General features: G+C 44.1%; 1 protein-coding gene across 1 annotated transcript in view; it reads right to left on the bottom strand.

Moving 5' to 3' along the window:
• LOC126474960 (uncharacterized) overlaps window positions 1–16,027 on the bottom strand; it is a 159,502-nt gene that overhangs the window by 128,010 nt on the left and 15,465 nt on the right. The window contains exon 2 of the mRNA XM_050102485.1: window positions 10,943–11,037. Coding sequence (XP_049958442.1) covers window positions 10,943–11,017 — 75 coding nt within the window. The 5' untranslated portion in view covers window positions 11,018–11,037. The remainder of the gene's footprint in view (window positions 1–10,942; window positions 11,038–16,027) is intronic.

Consider the following 16,027-nt stretch of genomic DNA (forward strand, 5'->3'; position numbering starts at 1 on the left):
AGTATGTATGTAGATGTAGATCTCTTTGAAATTGTTAAAATGAGCATGTGCATTTTTGTAAAACATAGTTAAACTGAAATTTTATTGGATTTTAAAGCAAACTAGTGATTATCGTTTTAAGAAATTCTGTTAGAGAGCATTTTTGTTAATATTTCATTTTTAATTTCTAAATCTGAGTAAAAATTGGGAATATTTGTTCTACTGGCCGTTATCTTATGCTTTGTTTCTTGTGACTAAACGCAGTAGAATTTTATTGAGTCAGAGTGTTTAAAACATTATTGATGATCACAGTATGATTTCAGTTATTAGGACAGTTAGTGTGTTTGAGTAAAATTGCACTTTTGTACTGATCTTGACTCAAGTTATTACAAGTAATAAATGAAAAAGTGTTCAAATATTAAGCTCAACTCAGTCGATTCCGCCCTTTTATCCTCTCAACCGAAGCCACCGCACTACAATATAAGTTGGAAAAGTCTGCTAATTGTCGTAGCAGGTAACACCAAGTCATTGAGTGTTTATTACAAACCTGTCACAGTTGCATTACATATATTTTGGCGACTAGTTGAGTACCGACTAGTTCATCCACTAGCCTGACCTACTGAGGCTGCACTGACAGCGTTTGATCTCAGTGACAACTAACTAAAATCAGCAATACGTGCACCACACAGTGACAGCAGATAAATATCACACTATACATATGCTCACTATCCAAGTCAGAATTCTGTCAGATTCTGACTAAAATTATACCATCTCTCTACAATATTTTTCTTGCAGATGTAATGCTCAATACAGTATCCAAGATTTTATAAATTCGAGCGACCCACATGGTGTACGTTACTGAATTTCCTACGACAAACCCGATTAAATAGGGCAGATGGCTGTCTTTCAGTAAGTTCTGCAATCGCGAACCCAACCTAAAAGTTAAAGTTTTTCAATAAGAGGTGAAAGTTACTTCACATTGAAGTTTCAACCCACAACAAAGAGACTTTTTCATTTTAAATTGATATGTTATTTGTCAGAACATTTATGATCTTGATAGGAACGAAATGAATTGCAATTCCGTCTCAGTTGCTGTCATCGTGGCTAGAGCTTAAGCAGAAGCTTAGTAGCAGAAAGATGGCAGAGCGCATCGCTCAGGTCATCTTTCGAAGGAACCGTCCTAGCTTTCGTGTAGAAGATTTTAAGGAAATCTCGATAAGCGTAAATTTGACTAATTATGTGCTTCCGGGTATACAGCCGAACCATAGTTTCCACTTTTGCGCAGATTCTCGACTGCCTACGAACTGAAGTTCTTCAGATGCTGCGTGTTTTGCTTTAGAATACTCAGTATTGTAGAACACTCAGTATAATATCCTTTATTGAAAACTGAACTACACTTCTCGAACATACACACGAAAACAAATAACTTGTAGACGACCATTCATCAAGAGCATTAGTGAGGTCCGTTGGAGCTGGACCTTGCTCGGCGGGGAAATGGCTGTACTGCTGCTGAGCTGAACTTACAAAGCCGGCGGAGTACTTCAACTTTCCCTGTATGTGTGAGGCGACCTCTGCAGGAAAAGGTTCGCATTAGTCTCTAGCAGATTATGTTTGTTTTGAAAAATTGTTTTCCTCTTGGTTGCGCCTCCAAGTGCTTGTGTATGTATATGGTACAAAGGGGTGTCTTGAGTGTAGTCTGCCTGGCAGGGGCCGTCTGTGGCAGACGTAACATTTGCTGTTAGCTAGGAGTATGTGTATTCGCTCTCTGGACTCGAACTGAGCCTCAAACTGAGCCGCATACACGGAAGCACACAATTTATCAGTCATACCGAGAAAGTCTAAATTTGGATGACTGGATGGTGACCTTCCGACCACGAGTCCATTGTTATATCGGAATGAGAATTGTTGCCATTCCGAATAGAACTTTCAGCTTTTGCTATTCTATTCATGCGACAGGAGACGCTGTGTTGAACAGCCTCAGATTCATCAGTTATTCTGCGTGGGGCTTAACGTTTTACATTTTTCGCAGCAGATCTCAGTAAAATGAATGTCTCCCTCAAAGTATATGGCGATCGACATTTGTGGAGCTGCTAAACTGCACATGATGTATTGTGAGTGCACCGGTCGGAAAACCTGCCGCACCAACTTTAGGCTTCAGCGAGCGATAGTCCCGTTACTGAAGGCTCCCAACCGGGTCGTTCAGGTGTCATTGCCCTTAGCCAGCTATGAAAAATTTCTCCAGCATCTTTGGCACGTGGAATTAAGGTAATTCTACCTCTGACTCACTGTTAGAATAGGAACTTGACAACAGATATTTTATGTAAATTGAAGGTGGAGAGGGAAAGAAAGGAAAGGAATCACTGCTGTCAGCTGCATCGGGACATTGTGCGGAATCAGCACCGAAGAATGAAAATGTGTAGCGCAGCAGAATTTTTTTTTTTTTTTTTTCATTTTGTTCGGTATCGTTCGGTGCGTTTGGTCTGGGCGGACGTCACAGGACATTCGTTCAAGTTGATCGTTCTTTCCTTTACTCAGCTTTTTATTACAGAGGGCTAGCGCCTCTCTGGGCAAACACGCTGAGCTACCGTGCCGGCGTATTCGAACGCAGGATCTCCTGCTTGCAAGGCAGGTGTGGTAACCTCTGAGCCACAGCGCTATCGCAGCTGCGCAGACTACCTCGGCACCCCACATGACCCACCCACACTTCAATCCAGTGCTACTTATCTACATCTACATACATACTCCGCAATCCACCATACGGTGCGTGGCGGAGGGTACCTCTAACACAACTAGCATCTTCTCTCCCTGTTCCACTCCTAAACAGAACGAGGGAAAAACGACTGCCTATATGCCTCTGTACGAGCCCTAATCTCTCTTATCTTATCTTTGGGGTCTTTCCGCGAAATGTAAGTTGGTGGCAGTAAAATTGTACTGCAGTCAGCCTCAAATGCTGGTTCTCTAAATTTCCTCAGTAGCGATTCACGAAAAGAATGCCTCCTTACCTCTAGAGACTCCCACCCGAGTTCCTGAAGCATTTCCCTAACACTCGCTTGATGATCAAACCTACCAGTAACAAATCTAGCAGCCCGCCTCTGAATTGCTTCTATGTCCTCCCTCATTTCGACCTGGTAGGGATCCCAAACGCTCGAGCAGTACTCAAGAATAGGTCGTATTAGTGTTTTATAAGCGGTCTCCTTTACAGAAGAACCACATTTTCCCAAAATTCTACCAACGAACCGAAGACGACTATCCGCCTTCCCCACAACTGCCATTACATGCTTGTTCCACTTCATATCGCTCTGCAATGTTACGCCCAAATATTTAATCGACGTGACTGTGTCAAGTGCTACACTACTAATGGAGTTTTCAAACATTACAGGATTCTTTTTCCTATTCATATGCATTAATTTACATTTATCTATATTTAGAGTTAGCTGCCATTCTTTACACCAATCACAAATCCTGTCCAAGTCATCTTGTATCCTCCTACAGTCACTCAACGACGAGACCTTCCCGTACACCACAGCATCATCAGCAAATAGCCGCACATTGCTATCCACCCTATCCAAAAGATCATTTATGTAGATAGAGAACAACAGCGGACCTACCACACTTCCCTGGGACACTCCAGATGGTACCCTCACCTCCGATGAACACTCACCATCGAGGACAACGTACTGGGCTCTATTACTTAAGAAGTCCTCGAGCCACTCACATATTTGGGAACCAATCCCATATGCTCGTACCTTAGTTAGGAGTCTGCAGTGGGGCACTGAGTCAAACTCTTTCCGGGAGTCAAGAAATATGGCATCCGTCTGATACCAGTCCCTGTCCATTTCCTTCGTGTTCGCTACTTTGAGATTCCTACAGGAGCTCGGACATATTTGTGCATCCGTACTGAAGAAGATGGTTCCATTGCCCAGCTAGGCGCATCAATTGTATATGAATGCATGGTGTCTGTCCTTTCGGAAAACAGACACCACGCACTCATTTATAAATTAATATCTGAAACGTGATTTATGGAACATGTCGAGAGTACGTGCAATCCCAATACCGGAACTTTCATATTTCTGTCTTCTTCAAAAACGTAAATACACGAGGAGCCCTGCATTTTACAGAACTTCAGTTGTTATGAAAGAGACACCTGCCAAAATCCGGGAATGATAACTGCGGGAGAATAGGGAGCAGCTTTCCATTTTGTGACGGAACGGTTGTCAGCAGGATCTCAGTCAGAGCAGACAAAAGAGTATTACTGCGGAGCTAGCCAGCCTAATGGCTTTGTCCGCATCTCGTGGTCGTGTGGTAGCGTTCTCGCTTCCCATGCCCGGGTTCCCGGGTTCGATTCCCGGCGCGGTCAGGAATTTTCTCTGCCTCGTGATGACTGGGTGTTGTGTGATGTCCTTAGGTTAGTTACATTTAAGTAGTTCTAAGTTCTAGAGGACTGATGACCATAGATGTTAAGTCCCATAGTGCTCAGAGCCATTTGAGCAATTTGAACCTGATGGCTTATCTGGCGTCGAATGTTGAGAAAATAGCGTTTTACGTTCATTTTGAGCAACTTTTACCATTCGTTATTTATTGGTAGACAGCGCATCTGTCCCATTACTGTATTTCGTATTATGTCACTTTCAGATCTAATTGTTTATTTGAAAATGATGTCCACGTGGTGAAACGAATTCCTGAAGAATTTTTGACAGTAGTACCAATGTATGGAGTTCATCGAACCATTACACACTGTGAACTAAAACTCCAGCAACAATCTTTCAGAGGTTGTTCAGCGATACCGTGTCTCAGAGTCAACAGTCACAGAGTAATAATGTAGTTATGATTTAATCGGTTTGCCGGCCTTAGTGGCCGTGCGGTTCTAGGAGCTACAGTCTGGAGCCGAGTGACCGCTACGGTCGCGGTTCGAATCCTGCCTCGGTCATGGATGTGTGTGATGTCCTTAGGTTAGTTAGGTTTAATTAGTTCTAAGTTCTAGGTGACTGATGGCTTCAGAAGTTAAGTCACATAGTGCTCGGAGCCATTTAATCGGTTTGTAGCAGCAATCACTCTTGTTTCTGTGAAAATATCTTCATAACAGTGAAAAAGCCTGTAATATGCAATAACAGAAATGTGCAACACACAACGCAGAGCAACAGCCCTCAGAAGAAAGAGTACTATGAATTGGTTGCCTCTGATAAGATAAATGGGGGTAAGAAATCGAACGATATACAATAACACTGTGAAGAACCGCCAGAGACCGTGAATCACTAATATCCAACATAGTCATAGGGTTTCCCTAAAAAACATATGAAAGTTTGTTAAAAAAGTATGTGTGTGAAATCTTATGGGACTTAACTGCTAAGGTCATCAGTTCCTTAGCTTACACACTACTTAACCTAAATTACCCTAAGGACAAACACACACACCCATGCCCGAGGGAGAACTCGAACCTCCGCCGGGATCAGCCGCATAGTCTATGACTGCAGCGCGTAAGACCGCTCGGCTAATCCCTCGCGGCGTCTGAAAGTTTGTCAGTGACGTTCTTGATAATGCTGTATTAATAACTTTACCAGTAGCTGAGCTCATTAACGTACGTTTGTGCAGTGACGCTAGATGTCGGAGTTAGTAGATTCGAATCCTGGTGGTGGAGTGATCTCCAGGTCAATGCACTGATGTGCTGTAGTAAACTACAAGATTCGCCACTCGATCTCAAGAAGTGGCTGTCGATGATGAACAATTCAGTTAGGGGCATAACTTTAGCCATCTCATTGGTGCTATTTGAACAGAACAGAACTTGTGTGTGTACCGTGCTTATCATTCTGTCTTGTCTCTCCCCATCATGATCTGAGAAGACTTGGACAATGTGAGTAACATGAATAAAGAAACAAACATAAACAATAACACATGTGCTAGTGACAAGTACACATGTTCTACTCTGACGGGTGTAAGTACAGACACTTCTATTGATGACCGAGGATAGTGTACTGAATAACATTAGATCAGTATTACCATATTTTCTGAAAAATGTTTGATGATATTATAAGTTTTATATTTTTAGACTGGGTAGTACGTCCAAACACATGCGGCATAAGGAAGCCAACAATGTTAAGATTACCTGTAGCAGCAGGTCATACACACATAAAAAAAAGTTTTGCATCACCCCTGTTCCCAGAAATCCTGAACATAGACGTTGACTGTGGATATTGTATCACAGACACAATTCCTTTCACTGTTCAGAGATGTCACTAAACCCGCCCAAAGATGTAAACAACCATGCATGAGCAGCCCCTATTAGAGTTAGGGGAGTCCGACAGCCGATCAGTTCCAGTCATTCCACCAGGAAGGAGTTACACGGCTCGTGTTGTCTGTAGTTCAATCATGTCTAGAGGGTCAATAGCGCAGTTCGATCGCGTCCGTATTGTTTGTGTCAGGAAGGTATCTCAACAAGGGAAGTGTCCAAGTATCTCAGAGTGAACCAGAGCGATGTTGTTCGGATGTGGAGGAGATACAGAAAGACAGGTACTGTCGATGATATGTGTCGCTCAGGCCGCCGAAGGGTTACTACCGCAGTGGGTGGCCGCTACCTGCGGATTATGGCTCTAGCACAACGCCACCATGTTGAATAATGCTTTTCGTGCAGCCACAAGACGTCGTGTTACGACTCGAACTGTGCGCAATAGGCTGCATGACGCGCAACTTCACTCCCAACGTCCATGGCGAGGTCCATCTTTGCAACCAAAACACCATGCAGCACAGTGCAGATGGGCCCAACAACATGCGGAATTGACCGCTCAGGATTGGTATCACGTTCTCTTCACCGATGAGTGTCGCATATGCCTTCAACCAGACCATTGTCGGATACATGTTTGCAGACAACCCGGTCAGGCTGAACGCCTTAGACACACTGTCCAGCGAGTGCAGCAAGATGGAGATTCTCTGCTGTTCTGTGGTGGCATTATGTGGGGCCGACGTACGCCGCTGGTGGTCACGGAAGGCGCCGTAACGGCTGTACGATACCTGTATACCATCCTCCGACCGATAGTGCAACCATATCGGCAGAATATTGGCGTGGCATTCGGCTTCATGGATGACAATTCACGCCCCCATCGTGCACGTCTTGTGAATGACTTCATTCAGGATAACGACATCGCTCGACTAGAGTAGCCAGCATGATCTACAGACATCAACCCTATCGAACATGTCTGGGATGGATTGAAAAGGTCTGTTTATGGACGACGTGACCCACCAATCACTCTGAGGGATCTACGCCGAATTGAGGAATGGAACAGTCTGGACCAACAGTGCTTTGAGGAACTTGTGGATAGTATGCCACGACGAATGCAGGCATGCATCAATGCAAGGGGACATGCTACTGGGTATTAGAGGTACCGTTGTGTAGAGCAGTGTGGACCACCACTGAAGGTCTCGCTTTATGGTGGTACAACATGCTATGTGTGGTTTTCATGAGCAAGAAAAAGGGCGGAAATGATGTTTATGTTGATCTCTATTCCAATTTTCTGTACAGGTTCCGGAACTCTTTGAACCGAGGTGATGCAGAACTTTTTTTGATATGTGTATATCCAGCTGTGGATGGAAAACGGGCAGTTTTTACTGCTCCACGTCGTTAACTTAGCTATGTATGTAAAGCCAAGCAGAAAATATCATGTAAAATTCTTAACGCGTTTGTGAGAAGACTGTTCGACGCAGAGGAAAAACAATCAACATACTGATGCGTGTACATATTAAGATACATAAAAATATCTGTACTTCTGCCCATTTCACCCTTCATTTGCGGCCTAATATGAAAAAAAAAACGGACTTAAAGCAACCAAAATTGTTCAAATGGCTCTGAGCACTATGGGACTTAACATCTGAGGTCATCAGTCCGCTGGAACTTAGAACTACTGAAACCTAACTAACCTAAGGACATCACACACATCCATGCCACAGCAGGATTCGAACCTGCGACCGTGGCAGTCGCAGGGTTCCGGACTGAAGAGCCTAGAACCGCACGGCCACCGCGGCCGGCATAAAGCAACCATTCTGCTATAAATATGAACAATATAAGGAACGAACGTTTGTGTGAAAACTCCCCAACTTTTGCTCCACATACTGGAGTACAAGGCCAGGAAAGAATTTCCTACAAATATGATTTTGTCTGTAAGATTTCATTTTAAAAAGTGCTAGCGTAAACAAATAAACTTTATCGAAGGTCAAACATAGCTGAGAAGAACAAATTAGATTTTTCGGAAAAGCTGAAGTACGGAAACTCATAGAAATAATACTTAATTAAGCGACTGACGCATTACAACACGCTAAAATGTTGATAAATTGACACTGTATGATATCGAACATAGAAAAGCTAATCAAGGATTTCTGCAAAACATTCGGTGAGCTACAGTGCTCCAGTAGCTAAAATACCGAATGGTAACGCTGTTGCTTTCTCCGGCTCTTTCTTTTCTTGCCGTAAACAAGACGGCTGACGGTCTGGGCGGGATCTCTGTTGACTCTATCGAATAATATTAACAGCACGAGGCTACATGCAATAGACAGAATCTCAACCAATTGTGAGACAGTTAAGCTCACCGGATAAAATTGTTGTACCCCAAAAAAAGTTTGGCGTGCTAATTGTAAATTTTTAAACTTTAAATCGAGCCGCAGCCAGGCTGTAGAGGCCAGTCCCGGCGATGTGCTAATCACGTTAGACACTGGGTAGTACTGTCGACATGACTTCAAAACACTCCACTCTGGCCAGACGGGGTTGCTACACTGTTCACGGCCGAGGCGATTGGAATCACAAATGCAGCAACACAGTGTGACGAAGAGTGAAGTAACGTTTTATAACTCAGAGCACTTGCGTGCTTCCGAGAAAATCATACGTTGCAAGTGTGGTCCTGCCTAGTAACCGGTGCTCGTGTCGGAGTGAGCTTGGAAAAACTGACAGGACAAGTATATGGCTTACCTACTCGTTCCCCTCCAGTAGGACTGCTCCAGAAGTGCAGCTAAAGCGTGCAAGTAATCGAGTATAGAGACTTACAGAAGTCAGTCGTGCCGCCATGCTGTCTGCATCTTGAACCGAAGAGAATGAAGGGCCTTTGAGTTTCAGAGAAACCATGGCTACCACTGAGCGGTATATCTGCCGGTAACATGTCCGCTGTTTAACTGATCGAGTTGCGGTAGGAGGCATCAGTGGCGTGGTGGCTGTAGGTCTTGGGAGAAATCTCACCCATGTGGGAAGCTAGTGCTGAGCCAGCTTCCACTCTCCGATGGACTTCTGCAGACGGACTGCGTGATGCCTATGATCCGTCAGGTGGAGGTGCGCCCTTGTGGCCTTGTAGCCACCCAAACATCACCAGCCACTGTCCTAGTCTACCGCTGGGAGGGGGGGGGGGGAGGGGGGGGGGGGACTATCACTGCCGCTTTGCAACAGGGTATCTGGTGTCGCTGATTGTGCCCAAACGCACGACATGGGGTCAGCGAGTACACGTGGGGATCACACAGTTCCGGAGGGCCCGAGAAGGTCACCCTCGTCTTCGTCTGCGAGCGACCCACAGGGCGCAGCCCGCGACCCATGACAAGGGACGTCACCGACATAATTGGGGTGTCAGTGCATTCTACAATCTGCTGCATTTACACACACACACACACACACACACACACACACACACACACACACACAGTGCGGCCCTGAGGAGGGCTTCAGTGCAGTGTACGGCTGTTTGAATAAACATCTGTCAGTACTACCACTGTTTAACTGAACACCCCGACGTGAGACTGCCCTCTCGCTCACCATTTCCTTCGCCCACTCTGATGATTAGTGATAGAGAATAGGCCGGGTCACTGCGAAGTATTAGTTAGCCCGTTAAGAGAGAACGCTGGTGACTTTGGAACGCTGTGAACGGTGTAGAGGTGGTACTAGGTGGTCATCTGACCCTCCACTGCTGACGTAAGTGATGGGAGTAAAGTAATTTGTACTTGCCAGTCAGTGGAATGGAATTAGCTCAGTAAGGTGGATCGATGTGGGGATCTAAAGGAGAGTCTTTGATTGGGCGTATCCATGACCACAAAGTGAATTTAGTCGGCCGTTTTGTCAATGTGTCAATGCAGACTGTGGAGGGTGTGCGCGAGGAATGGAGCTCAACTGCAGCCAGGTAACAGAGAGTAAGAACAGTGATCGCAAAAGAGCCTATCTGCATGGTCCATAGATGAGTGTCACACCTTGTGAGTCCAGTCTGCAACTGCTGATGTAAACAGTTTCCGACCAAACATCGCAAAAGGAACTGCATGCAGTGGAAGATTCGACTCGTGTACCTCATAAATTGCAGAGTGGCACATAAAGCTGCAGTTCTTCATTGGACCAAGAATACAGAAAGAGGACAGTAGCTGGTTAGAGGCTTATTGTGTGGTCCAACAAGTCTTGATTTTGCTTCTTTTCATATCATGGAAGACGAAGAATGCACCGACGACCTATGAGACGTTCATCCTGTAGTGTGTGGAAGGTCAGGTCCGAAGTGGTACTGTCATCTTTTACGAATGTTTATGTAACATGATTGAACTACCCAGACATTGAGGTGTCGTGATCACGAACCTGAATCAATGATAAAATCCGTTACAGTTGTAGAAATTATTTACTTCTAAAAAGGAGAGCACAACACAGTTTCAAGACGTTTTAACAAATTTTAACCAATTTTAACATACTTTAACCTATTTTAACCTCAGTTATGCATCCTTTGTTGGCTCACAATATAGTACGTACTTGAAGATGGGATATATGTCCTGAAACTGGATTCTGCTTTCCTTTCTAGAAATAAATATTTTTTACAGCTGTGGTGGATTTTATCATTGATAATGAATAACAGTTGTTGATGTCCCGTCAAGAGAACATTCTGGGTGAACAAGTGTTCGTCCTTTTATAAGTGGAGCAGCTGCACTTATTGAACATGAGTTTTGATGGTACAGAGGAAATCTGTGTACTCACCCGTGGTATGCCAATAACAGATGCGCTGGCGCTTGTCACCGTCACTAAAAGCAGCACTGTTGCGATCCACGCCATGTCTCCTACTCGGCCAGTCTCTGGAACAAAGGCGTGGAATCAAATGTCTTCGATCTATCAGACAGCGAGTAATAACTAATGGAACAGCTGGATGGTCAGACAAGTACCTTTCCGAACTTTGTCTAGCCACGTGTCATTTCTGCCTTCATGAGAATAGAAAGGCAGTGACATTCTACATGGTAACTGGTCATCTGGGAATCTGGAGAGTGTTTGAGGTGACTGAACTCTTTAAAGTGCTGCGTCAGTCTTGTGCAGAGTGGTTTTGCTTAATTTCAAATCACGAACCTGGATGAACGTTAAAAATAAACTTCGATATGTGAAATATACACGACAAAGGTTTTACTTTTGTAGTATCACAAATTAATTGCTGTTCCTCCTTAAATTTATTGATGATGGAAAGGGGAAACAAATGACAGCATAGATGGAAAAGGTGAAGTAACGTGCAAGGCAAATGTTAAAGTTTAGTTAAGTCTATGGCGTGCAAATTGCACAAGGGACACAATTTTGAGACGATTCAAATAGAAATATATATCCCAAAGGAAAATGAGCATTTGATACACCCCAATGGCAATATAAATAATTATGTTACTGCGCAACAATTTCGTTGATAACATAAACAGTTCAAGGAAATATCAACTTTCCATATGCCTCACAGCTTCTGTCGCACAGAACTTGACTTGAAGGAGCGCCGGGTGTTCATCCGTTCAATTGGTTCAAATGGCTCTGAGCACTATGGGGTTTAACATCTGAGGTCATCAGCACCTAGAATTTAGAACTACTTAAACCTAACTAACCTAAGGGCATCAAACACATCCATGCCCGAGGCAGGATTCGAACCTGCGACCGTAGCGGTTGCGCGGCTCCAGATTCAAGCGCCTAGAATCGCTCGGGCACACAGGCCGGCGTGTTCATCCGTCCAGCAACTTGAATCGCCGCGTTTATGCAGTGCGGCGCTGTTTCTGTGTTGTCGCTCTCGCTCAGCAACCTTTCAAGTTGTCACGTGATCTCTCCTGGCGCGCCAGACTGCCGTGGCTATCTGTCCTCGTCGCGTGATGCGACAGGGTGTGCAACTCTGCAGGACATTAGCAGTTTTGTGGAATTGAGTGCCAGAGGCGACATTGTTGGGCCAGTGGGTCTTTCCAGTTCGGACGTCGGATAGGCTCTTCGATTCCTGTAGTTGTGGAACAAGGTGGATAATGGGTCTTTCAGTGAGTTCGTTGATGAATATAGCAAGCAGCGAATTTGAATCGTGAGAGCTGCTTTAGACTGCTTAACTTTTAACTTGGTTGTTACCAGTGGAGATTGCTACTGTCTTTATTACGTCTCTGAATTGGGATCCGAGTCGATACTTTGGTTGTGTGATTCATATTCGTTCAGGTTCAGGCATCATGTATGTTCGGATAAATTTGCGGATGTCATGATGAGGAGGTTTCTGCAATGGCCAGTTGGTTAGTTAACTGTTAATTAAGTTGTTAGTTGCGTGTGCCGGTACCTTCCTGCTACAGGATGGCGTAGTCTTGTGAACGATGGGGTTACTAATGATGTTACAACGATGCGAATTACCCTCCTCAGATAACGGCATAACTACGGACAAAAGTGACTATGGTAAAGGTGTAATCCTCGCCGACCACAGGCACTGCAGATAAAGTTGTGTGCTACTTATTACGTTCCACTCTGCTAGGTTGGCACTACGAGAGAAACCGACGACAGCACCTTCTAGTCGGCGCTGTCGAGGTGTACGAGCTCCGCGACTGCTTCACCCCATTTGATCAGGTGCAGACAGCCAGGACACTTCACTTCAACTTCGCACCACATTGAAAGCTATGTAATATGTTTGCATATGTTATCCGCTAGTAAAGGTGCTTTAACAGTATCTGCAGTACCGAGAGATTAGTACCTTTTCCTGTTCCTGTTCCTTACCCACGCGCCGCCTCCCAGGCGGGATACAAAAAGAAATGACAGTAAGGAATATATTGAGAGGCCAATGTCAAAATACCCAGACTCGTAAACAGGGGTCGACAAGAGGTTCGTGAATTTACACCACTTATTGTCCGAACCGACCGTTTCTGAGCCAAAAATATACTTTTAGAATGGGAAGAGTTACCCCAAAATATAATACCATACGACATAAGCGAATGAAAATAAGCAAAGTATACAAATTTTCGTGTTCAACGATCACTCACTTCAGATATCGTTCGAGTAGTAAAAATGTCAGCATTAAGATCCTGAACGTGGGCTTTTCATGACAGTTTATTGTTTATCTCAACACCCAGGAATTTGAACTGTTCAGTTTCCCTAATCACATATCCATTCAGTGAAATTAAAACGTCAGGTTTTGTTGAATTGTGTGTTGGAAACTGTAAAAACTGAGTCTTACTGTGATTTAGCGTTAGTTTATTTTCTACAAGCCATGAACTTAGGTCATGAGCTGCACTATTTGAAACTGGGCCAATGTTTCCAACATCATTTAGTATCAAGCTGGTGTCATAAGCAAACAGAGATATTTTAGAGTTACCCATAATACTAGGAGGTATATCATTTATATAAATAAGGAAAAGGAGTGGTCCCATCGCTGATCCATGGGGCACCCCCCCCCCCCCCCACTTGACTGTACCCCACTCTCAGACCCCACATCACAGCAATTATCAACATCGTGACCAATGATCTTTTGCCGTCTGTTGCTAAAGTAAGAATACTCCCCGTATTCCGTAATGGTCCAGCTTCTGGAGCAATATTTTGTGATCGACGCAATCAAACGCCTCCTACTTAAATGAAAAAATATGCATAGAGTGCTAAACCTTTTGTTTAACCCATCCAGTACCTCACAGAGAAGAGAGTATATTACATTTTCAGTTGTTAAACGACTTCCAAATCCGAACTACGTTGACAGCAAATCGTGTGATACAAAAAGATCAATTATCCTGATATACATTGCCTTTTCAATAATTTTAGCAAACACTGATGACATAGAAATAGGTCTAAAATTGTCTACATTATCCTTTTCTCCATTTTTATAAAGCGGATTTACTACTGAGTACTTAATCGTTCAGGAAGCTGACCGTTCCTAAAGGAAGAATTACAAATATGGCTAAATACAGGGCTAACATGCGCAGCACAGTACTTTTATATTCTGTAGGCACTACATCATGTCCGTGAGAGTCCTTGTATTGTATTGAATGGAACTGGGGACCTAGAAACGACGGAGAGGCTTCGTCCCCGCTGTAGCCCGCAGTGGTACACAACCCCACAACAGGCTACAGCAGTCCACTACCCCACAGCCGCCCCACACCAAACCCAGGGTTATTGTGTGGTTCGGCCCCTAATGGTCTGATAAGGTAAGGAATGAGGAGATTCTCCGCAGAATCAACAAGGAATATACGAAAAACAGTGAATAGAAGAAGGGACAGAGAGTGATAGACTGATAGGATATCTGTCAAGACATCATGGAAATAGCGGCGTACTAGAGGCAGCTGTAGAGGGTATAGATATAGAGTAAGACCGATATTGGAATACAGTAAATAGTACAGCGAAAAGGTCATTCTTGGACTAGTCAACTAGACTACGGGTCCGTATATTGGGGAGGAAAAATGAAGATAGTATGTCTACAAATGTTGGTAGGGTGTGAGAGTGGATCCAATTGCGGTATGGCTGGGGTAGTATCACTGAACTGTTCACAGTAAGTCATTCTCTATCCACCTTCTTATTAGTTACAAGTCCTACTCCAGTTATACCATTTTTGGTTGCTGTTGACATTGCACTATACTCGCCTGATTAAACATCCGTATCTACTTTCCATTTCACTCCACTGACCTGCTCTATATCTAGGCTGAGTTTTTGCATTTTTCTTTTAATATATTCTGACTTCCCTGCCATTTTCACACTTCAGACGTTCCAGCTTCCGACTTGTAATATATTGCCATGTCGTTGGTTATTCAACGTTTTTGTCATGTTTATCTTCCACTTGGCAATTCCCTCCCAGCAACCGAGGTAGTGGATAAGTCCGCAATCTTTTCTCAACGGAGGCATCATCGTCACACTTTTTCCGTTAGAGGTCACATGTCCCATGTATACACTTTGTGTGTCTTTGATGTAGTGGTTACCACTTGCTTCACGCTGTTGATTATTGCTGGTTCTTCCACTTTCAAGCACAGTTTCCCTTCGTAAAGGGAAACAGGTGGCCCGAATCTTCTTCCTCTCCTCCTCCGCCTCTGAAAAGTTCGTTGGCGGAATGAGGATCGCTCCTTATACCGAGGATCTTCAGCTGCCATTGCAGATGATTTTTATTCAAAATTTAATCAGATGCTGGACTCGTACCCGGGAGGCTGGACTACTCAAAGATGCTACCCCTAGACCGGGAGTCCGTATCTTAGGAAGGAAAAGGGAAGGGAGCATCTCTATAAATGTTGGTAGGATGTGGGAATGGAGCCAGGTGCGTTAGGTCTGGGGCAGTGTTTGGAGCTGGCTCCATCTGCGCTTGGTTAGCGTCCAGTGGTGCATCCTTCCATGTTAGGTCTGAGGTAGGGTCTGCAGTGAATCCACTCATGACAGGTCTGGTACACACAAAGAAAAGCACAATTAGGATAGGAATTTACAACTGATTTAATGTACAAGTAAACGTAGAAGGTATGACAAGAAATGATGTATTGATCACGTGACTGGAAGTGTCACCACCTTGGATCTCTTGAGAATAGATGAAACTATGAAGACAAGTCTGTGTAAGATAGGGGATGTCTGACGTGGGAGAGGTCAACCTGTGGAATTAGGTCTATGACGAGTCAAATACTATGCATCAGACTGACTTTTGTACAATAATTGTAGCCTGTATGGAAAGGAACTATTTCTCCATTTATCCACTGCACTATCACTGTTGCGCAGTTCAGCACAAGATGTATAAGACATCGCCCTCTACACTGGATTAAATCATCCTAAATATAGAACATACGAGGCGGGCCTGGCACCCTTTCATAAAGAAAGAAACTGTGTGTTTCTATTTTGGTGGAGATTTCGAAG

The sequence above is a fragment of the Schistocerca serialis genome, chromosome 4, assembly GCF_023864345.2.
Source record: "Schistocerca serialis cubense isolate TAMUIC-IGC-003099 chromosome 4, iqSchSeri2.2, whole genome shotgun sequence".
Taxonomy (NCBI): Eukaryota; Metazoa; Arthropoda; class Insecta; order Orthoptera; family Acrididae; genus Schistocerca; species Schistocerca serialis.